General features: G+C 45.7%; 1 protein-coding gene across 2 annotated transcripts in view; it reads right to left on the reverse strand.

The window, feature by feature from the left end:
- CRACDL (CRACD like) overlaps positions 1 to 4250 on the reverse strand; it is a gene marked incomplete at its 5' end in the record, with an annotated part of 39466 nt that extends 35216 nt beyond the window's left edge. For both annotated transcript variants that reach the window (XM_080917382.1, XM_080917381.1), the window contains one exon: positions 4181 to 4250. In XM_080917382.1, the coding sequence (XP_080773508.1) occupies positions 4181 to 4250 (70 nt within the window). The remainder of the gene's footprint in view (positions 1 to 4180) is intronic.
- Between the last annotated feature and the right edge of the window lie 6622 nt (positions 4251 to 10872).

The following is a 10872-nucleotide window of genomic DNA, read 5'->3' on the forward strand; positions in this document are numbered from 1 at the left end:
TGGCCTTCAAGTAGTCAACAGGTTATTAGGTGTCCCCCGGAGACCCACCTCACAAGTAAACAGGTCTCCTGTCTTGACACCCAGGTGCTGCTCAGGGAGGGTGTGAAGAGTTGGGGTGGGAGCGTGGCTAAGGAGTATGGGAGAGCTGTATACTTTATGTCAACGGGAAACCCAGCTTCGGGGGACCTGGCACCCTCTTCTGGCCTCTACAGGTACTGCATGGACAGAGACTAGAGCTCTCTATTCACAGGTCCCCTCAAGCATCTCCTTTGTTTTAATTTCTTCCTCTCCTAGGTTTTGTGACCCAGCTCTTTAAAGCAGTTACAAGACAGACCCACATTCACACTTCTTCAGTCTGTTCCGCGGCCTCACATACTAGGGGTTTTACCTGCATCTTAACATTTCAAATTGACTGGCGGAAGTTACCACTGAGACACTGTCAGGCATCTGCAGCACCTTCAGTGGTGTTTCCTTGTGCATGCTGGTGTTAAGTATCTGTGCCTCCTTCTTTGTCCTCGGTCAATTATACCAACGGTTTGTGAAGAGTTCGGCTCTTCTGGAGCTCGGGAAGCTAGGTGAGAACTCCACTCCAGCTACACCCTCAGAGCCAGATTTGTAGATTTAAAAAAAAAAAAAAAGGTCCTTTTGAGGAAAGCCTACAATGTTTAAACCTTCTCTGCTATGCTAATAAATACATCTCAGGGAAGGCAGCTCCTTCTTGATCTGTTAAGTTCTACACATCACAAGTCTGTGTTTTAATTTGGTTAGAAGTATTTTCTGATTTCCACGATCACACCCTTTTAGATCTGTATGTCATACGGAAAAGTGAGTCTTCATTTCCAAACACTTGGCAAACTTCTATCTCTTCGTTATTAATTTAATTGCAGTGTGATGATGTACTCTGAACTTTGTTCTATTCAAATCCATTAAGACTTACTTTATGGTTTTCCATATAGACAGTTTCCATAAACTTTCCATAATGTATACAGAAACAGTGTATTTTCCTCTCTGTTTTAGAGATGGTAATTTGGGCTCTGCTATTTTTTATTTTGAGTTTGTATTTTATATCTGTACTAGTTTTTAAAAATTTGTCCTAACAATTTTTGAGACAGACAAACAGATGGATGGACAGATGGATGACGGTTTTATTTACCTTTCTTTGTCAATTTCTACTTCATAACATTTAAGGAGACTATCCGTGGCAGGCATAGGTCTTCCCCTTCAGGCCAGATAGATGTCGTCCGTAAGTTTGGCCTTCCAGGTTGGTAGTTATTTTTCTAATGGCTCGAAGCTTTGCAGGTCCTACTGTACTGATAAAAACCAGCCATGGCTCTTCCTGAAGGTAGCTCCTCCTTGGACCCAAGACTCTTATTTTGCACATTGGCTTTCTGTGTCTTTCCTACTGTATTTCTACAGTCTTTTACTTATTTCTCTTAGGAATCATTGGGTTTATTTATTTATTCCTTTTTATCCATCTTTTACTCTCTTTAGTCCTCTTAGGAATCCTTGGGTTTCTTTCTATAATTTTCACTTAGAAACTCATTTGTACTGATACGAACTGTTCTCTTTCATTGCTGAGTAGCATTCTATTATAGAGGTACACTGGTTGGCTGAACCATTTGACCAGCTGAAGGACGTTTGGCGATCGTGAATAACGTCACCTTCAGTCGTTGTGTAAACACACATTCCCATTGCCCTTAGACCAATTCTTCAGTGTATGAGAAATTACCAAAATGTCTTTCCAAGTGGCCATACTATTTTTGTAGTCTACAAGGCAAAGGGTCATGACCAAAACTTGTAACATTTCCATTTCCTTTTTAAAATTTTAATCTAGTTTAAGGTTACGGTTTTTAATTTGCATCACCAAAGGAATACAGATGTTGCCATCTGTCCACATGCTTAGGCAAATCATCTTTAAAGGTTCCTGGCTAAGTTTAAATTAGGGTTGTTGTTGTTGTCTTACTTTGGATAGTTTAAAATGTATGCTGGTTCTAAGTTCTTTTAAAAGTGATTTTCAGTTTTCCCAATCTGTGACATATTTTTATTTAAGGTTTATTTATTTGCTTATTTGCTTGTTTGTTTGTTTATTGTGGATGTTCTGTCAGGATGGCCAGAAGAGGGCAACATATCCCATTACAGATGGTCGTGAGCCACCATGCGACTGCTGGGATTTGAACTCAGGACCTTTGGAAGAGCAGTCAGTGCTCTTAACCTCTGAGCCATCTCTCCAGCCCTGTTTTTATTTTCATAATGTTTTTTTTCTCTTTCAACTTTACTTAGAAAAGAGAGATACATGTACAGATTTTTAAAGGCATTTTGGCATAACACTATATGAATATATTTTTGTCAGTACTTAATTCTTTTAGAAGTTTGATAGTATGCATTGAAATCTTGCTAGTTACCGTAAGCATAAAGTACATGTAGAACAGAATGTAACATGGAAATAGTCAGAGTTTTTATGGTGTGTATAGATTAAACATAATGATTTTTGAATACCAAAAATTGCCACAAGGTTATATTCTTAGCTCATGGATTATTAGTGATTTAAGGTTCATGAGTACCACACTCTGAGAGGGTGCTATACACTTATTTTTTTTTTCCTCAGAAGGACTGACGCTTTCACTTTTTGGCCTTTGTTTTTCTTGATTCCTCATGATGACCAAACTGGCCTCTACTGAAGCTATTTTGTGGGAAACTAAATACTTGCAATAACATTTTCTTATTTTAAAAAACAATAATTTGGTGTCCCATGAGGTAATACCATTTGAATGACCATCTTCTCCACGCAGGGCTAATCTTAACATACCCTCACTTTGTACTTAGATTTATTCGTACCTACTGAAGTATGTCAGAAAACTAGTCCTAATATAAGCCAAATAATCCATACACATACATGAAATAGAATGTCCACTGAAATCTGTGAAGATGGCAACTGGTTATAGATTCATTGTCATGGGGAGTTATCCTTAATGGGTTCATTGTCACAGGAAGGTATCCTTCCTGACCTAGCTCAAAGAAAACTACTCCTGGGACTCTGAATTTGAAGAGAAGAGGGTTGGAGACCTCTGTAACAACTCAAGGTGAGTGAAACAGCTGGAACCAATGAGGATGTGCAGCGAGGGAGACTATGGTCTTTAAATGTCAACTTTTCAACTGTATCAAGACATAAACACCAGTCCCATGACTAGGCGTTCTCAGAATGTGTTCTGAAGTAATGACTCACGAACCTGTAAGTTGGCTCGGCAAAGGCTAAGATAAAGGCCTTGTAAAAGTTGTAGGTGAAGGGTTGTACTGGCTGGTTTTGTGTCAACTTGACACAAGCTGGAGTTGTCACGGAAAAAGGAGCCTCAGTTGAGAAGATGCCTCCATGATATCCATCTGTAAGTCATTTTCTCAACTAGTGGTCAAGGGGGCAGGGCCTACTCCATTGTGGGTGGAGCCATCCCTGGGCTGGTAGACCTGGGATTTATAAGAAAGCAGGCTGAGCAAGCCAGGGGAAGCAGGCCAGTAAGTGACATCCCTCCATGGCCTCTGCATCAGCTCCTGCTTCCTGACCTGCTTGAGTTCCAGTCCTGACTTCCTCTGGTGATGAACAGCAATGTGGAAATTGTAAACTGAATAAACCCTTTCCTCCCCAACTTGCTTCTTGGTCATGATGTTTGTGCAGGGATAGAAACCCTGACTAAGACAGGGATCAAAGGCTCTCTTGATGGAATTATTTCTCTGGAGGATAAGCTCATCCTGTATTTGACAAAACCTCATGTGCATACCTTTGGATGATAAATGGAGCCATGTAGCCTTGGCCTCTATGTGTAGCCCAATCAGGCAAATCATCTTTAAAGGTTGAATGTACCTCCCCCACCCCCAAGAAATGCAGGTGCTCCAGCTCCAGCCCCCACTCCTTTGCTTTCAAGTCAAATACAGGGCCATATTTTCCTCCACAAAAAGGAAAAAGACAGTCAAAAATCCCACTCTTTGGCAGAGCAACAAGAGAGCCATGTTACCAGACAGCATTATATGGTGAGGGTGTTGTGTTCCCAGAGACAGCATGAAGCTGGGAATGTCTGAGCAGACCAGGTACAGGGGCTGGACATTCTCCTCCAGAAAGAAAGACACAGAGGAGAGCTCCGTGCAACCAAATCAAGCTCTTCCCCCAAAGCAGGAAAAGTTGGGGTCTCACCTGCACTGTCTTCCCCAAGGCCTTCAGCAGCCTCCCGAAGTTTAATGTCCATCACCCTTGTGGAAATCATGTCTGGGTCACTAAAAGCAGATGGAAAGCCATGTTAGAGGACCATGTCGATCAGAGTGGCCAATGCATGCCCATGCCATGGTGGTGGGGGCAGCTGCCTGTCACCTCACCCGCACACACCTCTGAAAAGCCTGAGTCCAAGGCAGAGAGAAGGACAGCAAAGACCACGTCCACAACCCCATGGGTAACAACCACAGAAGAGGCTTTCTAATGGCTGATGTCACAGAAAATGCAACGGCAGCTTTGAACACAATAGCAGGTCAGAGATTTTCAAAGTTTCCCTCATATTAAAACAAAACAAAACAAAAACACCCGCAATCCCACCAACCAAGGATAATCACAACGAATGTTGTAGTCTCTCTCCAACCCACCTTTAAACAGGTAGTTGTTAGCCAGCACACACATTAAGAAAGAGCCTTGGCTTTGGTTTTATAGCATACTGCTGGGTTAAAATTCTTTCCCGGGTGTTACCCAGATGGTGGCGTGATATTTTAAGATTATTATTTACATGGAGTCTTCTGGTTTTGAACTTGGGGGGAAATTCCGAGTGAGTATAAAAGTAAGATGGACATCTGGTGAACCCTCTTTCACCGTACCCCACGCCCATGCCTGATAGGTCCACTCCCAATTAAGCCAGCCCAGTTATTACAACCATTTTGTCCATGCGGATTTGCCTTCTTCCTAAGCAAAAGTTTGAGACTGACTCATCTAGAATCCTGCTACAGAAATAGGAGCTTCTTGTGTTCCTGCTTCCCATTCCCAACTGGAGACAGTGCGCCCTCCCTCCGGGTACAGCAAACTCTATCTGAAAAGCTTTCTTTTGAAACTGGGAGTGACTGAAGCCTCATACTGAAAAAGAGCCGTTCAAATGTTTGATTAGCCAGTTCTCGGTTTGGCTTTTACAGAGGTATCATTTAAAAGATTCTTTCATTACTATCACGCCTCCATCATCACCGTCACCACTGCCAGGACTTGAGAGCGGGTCTCACTATGTGGCACTAGCTAGCCCCGAGCTTGCTGTCTAGACCAGGCTGGCTTTAAATTCAGAGAGTTTGCCTGCTTCTTCCTTCCTGTCTTAACCAGAGTTTCTACTGCTGCGATACAACACTATAGGCACCTTGAGGAGGAAAGCGTTCATTTCAGTTTATACTTCTACAGCACAGCCCCTCACTGGAGGAAATCAGGACAGGAACTCAAGCAGAGCAGGAACCTGGAGGCAGGAGCTGATGCAGAGCCCATGGAGGGTGCTGTTTACCTGCTTGTTCCTTATGGCTTGCTCAGCTTTTCTTAAGGAACCCAGTAACACCAGCCCAGGGTAGCATAACTTGAGTTGAGTCCTCCCACACCAATCATCAAGCAAGAAAATGGCACAGCTGCCCATAGGCCAATCTGGTAGGATTGTTTTCTCAACTGAGGCCCCCTCTTCCAGAATGACTCTAGTTTGTGTCAAATTTACATAAAAGTAGCCAGCATACTCCTGGTTTGCTGGGACTAAAGGCATGCAGCCCACACCTATTCTTAGTTATATTGTTTTTTAAGTGTGTGTGTGTGTGTGTGTGTGTGTGTGTGTGTGTGTAAGAAAGAGACAGAGACACAGAGAGACAGAGTCAGAGAGACAGACACAGAGACACAGACAGATGGTGTGTGCAGGTGCCTGCAGAGGCCGGGAGAGAGTGTCTCTGCAAGAGCAGTGTGAACTTTAATTTCATCACTCTGGCTCCTGGATGAGTTCTTAAAGGCTGAAAGAAAGCCTCCTCCACCCCACCCCCACACACAATTTGACTTCATGGGAACGTCTGGCCTCACATCAGTTCAGTCAAAACCCTCTGACAGAACACCACGCTCCTGCCCCCACAGGACCTAAAGCGAAGGTGGGGTAGTGGCGGCCCCTTGCTCGCATCACTGCCGACCACTCTGTTTGTCCCTCTCTGTGTTCACAAAGTAACAGATGACATCATCAAAGAGGCAAGTGTCTGTGACTCATCCAAAGGCCTCCAAGGTGGTTGCTTGGCACCATCAGCCACCTCTGCTGCCTGTATGATTTGCTCAGTGAGCAACGCTGAGGAGCCACTAGGAGCCTTGGGGAGAGAGGCTACAGAGGAAGGACCCAAGGCGGGAAGGGGAGGGTGAGCCTAGTTAGGGTGGGAGGAGAGTCACCAACTGTCAAATAACCCGGGTAATCACCTGCCTGGCTGTCCTAGGGTAGAGCAGTGCGGAAGTGCAGGGGTTTTCCATCCCTGGATCTTGGCATTAATCACGATGACTGAAAATGACCCTCGGAGAACAGCATGGTACCAACTGTCTCACGGAACCCTGGAGAGCTCCATCTTGCCAGGCTGGAGGTGAGGGTGTGCATCAAGGGAACTGCCTTACTCGCTTCCCTGAGGTAGGGAGGCAGGGCTCATTCTGAATGCTCACACTGACTGCCCTTGCAGGTGGTTCTTAGCCACTGGGATGCAGCAACAGACAAGATCTGCATGGTCCCTGCTCTTTCGGGTGTTGCCCTGGTGAAGGGACCCTGGGGAGCTCCATTCATGCACACCGAGGTGTCCTGGATGGAGCTGGGGGAAGCCAGGGAGTTCAAAGCAAATCTCCCACTTACACGGCTCTGCCCACTGAGCCACCCGGCTTTAGACCGGGCTAGAATTCCAGCACCAAGGCTGATGAGATTCTCAGGCGGAGGGAAAGAGTTTGAGGTGGATGCGATATGCAGCTGAGAAGGCAGAATCTACAGAAACTGTGAGGTCACTTCTGGCACATGGAAAGTGTCAAGTGCTGTGGCATGTATGGCTGTGTGAGAAAGTGTGTGTGAGCCTCCGTGGGTAAGTGGGGTGGGGCTCCTTCTATCCTATGATCTTGGAGCAGCCCAAAGGCTTAGACCTGCTTCTGCCAGGCTGAGTGATGTCTCTGTGATTGAGCTACACAGGGCAGAGGGTTCAGGAGCAAGACCCGGTCACACCTGCGTGACTCCTTCTAGCCTCTCTGAAGGTTAGCATGGAGTACCATGAGACACCACAACATCCAGCAGACTCAGGAAGACCAACAGTTCCCACTGGTGGAGGAACCTCACTCAGGAGATCTCAGCTCCTGCTCATCTCTTGTGCTCCAACTGCCTCACAAGGGACGCATGCGCAATGCAGTTAAAAAGGAAAGACTTGGATACTGGGATGTCCCGGGCCTGCACCTTAATTCTGAAACCTGCCAGCACCGGTTCCCCATTTATAAAAGACAGACAATAATACTTTTAACCCAGGAAGACCTGCATTAATCACCTTTTCTATCACTGTGATGGAAGACCTGGTAAACGCAACTGAAGGAAGGGCTTGATCTAGTTCATGATTTGGGAACACAGTCAACCAAGGTGGGGGACGCCATGGTAAACACAAGTGTGGCGGAGCAGGTCACGGCTGTGCTCACCGTCGGGACACCAGGGATGATGATCATGGGATGACGACCCTCACATTTAGGCTGGGTCTTCCCTGTTCTGTTAAGTCCTCTTTTGAAAACACTCGTATAGACCCTCTCAGAGGTGTGATTCCACAGGACCAGAGCCAGCATGCAGCAGGAGCTTGCGGAGCCCTGCTGTGGGTGCCATAGCCGATGCTACACCAGGTACTCCTGTCTGTGTCCCGTCACACCCCCAGCACACGGTGGCTGTCCTCAGCGCAGGCGCCAAGTTTACTCCATGAAAACCGAGCAAATGGGGGGCCACTGCTATCTGCCAGGGACTGCTGACAAGTGAGCTTCCCAACCCCCACTCGGCCTCAGTAGGTTAACTGAGGAACCATACCCACCATCCCAGAGTCCACCACAGACTATGCAAATTGAGAAGTGTTTCTACCACATGGGCATCCTACAGGGGGAAGCACCACAGCTCTGACAACAGGCCACCTCTGTTGGGCCCCTGTGAGGACTGTACCTTTGCCACTGTGAAGCAGCGGGAAGCCACAGTAGCTCCTCCAAGCTTCTAGCAGAAAGACAAGCTTGCCCCCGGAACTCAGGGTTCAAGCCAACCTCTACCTTTACCACTGGCCCACACGGGCTCCCCACCGATGCCCTTGATTTTCTGACAGTTGCTTAGTCCTTGTTAAAGCAAGCCTACTCTTTAGACTAAATTTGGACTTCAAGGGCCTCGTCAGGGGTCTGATTAACTCACAAGGGTGCTGTGCTGTCCCAGCCCCTCTGCAGTGTGCAGTACTTAGTGTGTTTGTGGGTACACGCAGACTCCAGGGGAGTCCTGTTTCCGAAAGAAGCCTCAGTGTGCGTGTTGGGGGTTGAGGGTTGGACTCCTCCTCCTCCGTTCTAACTGTGACCACAGGCTCCTTTATAACAGCTAAGCTCTACCAGTAGCTGCCGCTACTACCAAAAAAAACTTTTAAATGTGTCCACACGAAGCATGGCTTTTAATAGGTTATCTTAAGTGTTCCAACCCACTGCATTTACCTACACAATGGAAAACATCTCTGCACTCGGTACATACATCTAAGCCTGCAACTATGGGTGAAAGTTTTGGTGTTTTCCCTGCAGACCAGCCCTGACCCCTATGGATTCTTTCAGTCTCCTGGACCTTTTACAGTGCACCCCAAGGCTAGCAACAGGTGTTTGTCAGCCTGAGGAGAGGCTAGGTTAAAACAAAGCACTGAAACTTTAATTTGGTCTCCTTCCACTCCATTTCCAACATTTTCTCTCTTACCTTCTCTTGCCCCATGGCGGGCTTCCGGGTTTACCTGGGTCTCTGTGCCTACCAAGATTCATACCATTATCTGAAAAGATATTATTCTCTAAGAAGCCACAGCATTTTAAGTAGAGAGCTTCATGGGCCTAAGGTAACTACCAACATAAATCTTAACAGTGAAAACAAAGCACCCCCCCCCCAAAGATACCCTTCAACCTTAAAGGTAGGTCAGGCTGCTGCTGATGTGGTGAGGCCTACGTCCAGCCAGCCTGGCCCAGATGAGAAAGACTGACTGCGTGTGTGTTTTGAATATGTTGAAGGTAGAATCGAGCAATCTAAAGTAGGCAGATGTCAGGCAAGCATTTATCTCCAATGAAGAAAATTGTTATAAAGGATTAGGATGCACAGGGCTTTTGCCCTGAGGGTGCTTCGAATCTGTGTGTGTGTTTGTGTGTGTGTGTGTGTGTGTGTGTGTGTGTGTGTGTGTGTGTGTGTGCCAAGGTGGCTACCTGACTCAGAGAATAGAAGTTAGGGCTGTTTGAACAGAGGGCAATCTGGGGCCATCTTGGGAAGGCTAGAACTTGGAAAGAAGCAGGGTCATCGAAGTACAATCTTCAATAGTCTTGGTGCCTGCGGGTCACCCAGGAATCAAGGATTTGTCGAGGAACCTGGCAGGAGACAACATCTGGGAAACCGAGGACAGCAAAGGGTGATTTTTTTTCTCTCCTGCCCATGAGAGAAGGGATGAGGCTCACGGACTGAGGTGCAGCCAAGTTAACAGCCACCAAAGTCAACACTCTTGAGAGACCATAGCTGGTTCCAGAGTTCCCACGACATCTCTCTTGGTGTCTAGCACAGAATCCAATGCTGTTCATGCACAGAGGCAGGAAAATGAGACCCGTAGTCAGACCAAGGATATTACTTCACAGAGAGCGAGCCCAAGTGACCAATGGCTTAGGGAGGAGACAAAGATTAGAAAGGAGTTGTTTGAGGACTGAGAAGAAACCCGTGGTTGCAAGGAGCAAGTAGACTTTTGAACTGAAAGAAAAACCATGAGAATATAAGAGATGCAAACCTTAAGGAAGAAAACGTCATTTCCTAAGTAAAATATTCACCAAATGGTCTTGACAGTAGATTGGAGACAGGCATCAGACAGATCAACAGACACCACCTTCCTAAAAGCAGAGAGGAAGGAAGTGAGCACAGACGGAGCGGGCGATCTAACCCAGAAAGATAATCTGTCAGCAATGAAGCAGATGTAAATAAATATATGTATAGGTATAAATATTTAGGCAAGTGGACACTTAGGAATGTGTTCACTGGGGACATGTGTGAGAAGGTCAAAGAAGTTACATATAACAAATAAATAAATCTTAAAAAAAGAGACATAAAGGTTCATTTTAAAAATGGAAATGGAGGCATTCATGTAGAGCCCAAGTTATTTCTTACTAGTACTCCTGCCTTACAGTCTCTGCTAAGATATTCTAGCTTAAAGAACCACAAGACAGTAACACAAACACATAACTACAAAAGCACAGAACACAAACAACAAAGGGGAGTCTGTGGGGAATCCTAACAGAAAACTCTGCCTGGATAAATCTTCTCCCTTCCCTTCCAACTGATTTTAAAAAGCAGCTGAACAAAATGATATCTTGAATTTTATTATCAGGTCTATGCCCCGTAGGAATGTAGCATATTTGACAATTACAGAATAAAGGAGGAATATAAGAAAAAATGTAAATTTTTAAAACTTCAGAGGCTGGGAAGACAGTTTAGTGGTTAAGAGCACAGACAGGTCTTAGGGAGGATCTGAGTTCGGTTCTCACAGCAGGAGGCTCACAACTACTTGTGACTCCAGCTCCAAGGGATGTGACATCTTATTCTGGACTGTGTGGCCATATGTGAGCTTACACACACACACACACACACACACACACAGACATACACA

The sequence above is a fragment of the Micromys minutus genome, assembly GCF_963924665.1.
Source record: "Micromys minutus genome assembly, chromosome: 5".
Taxonomy (NCBI): Eukaryota; Metazoa; Chordata; class Mammalia; order Rodentia; family Muridae; genus Micromys; species Micromys minutus.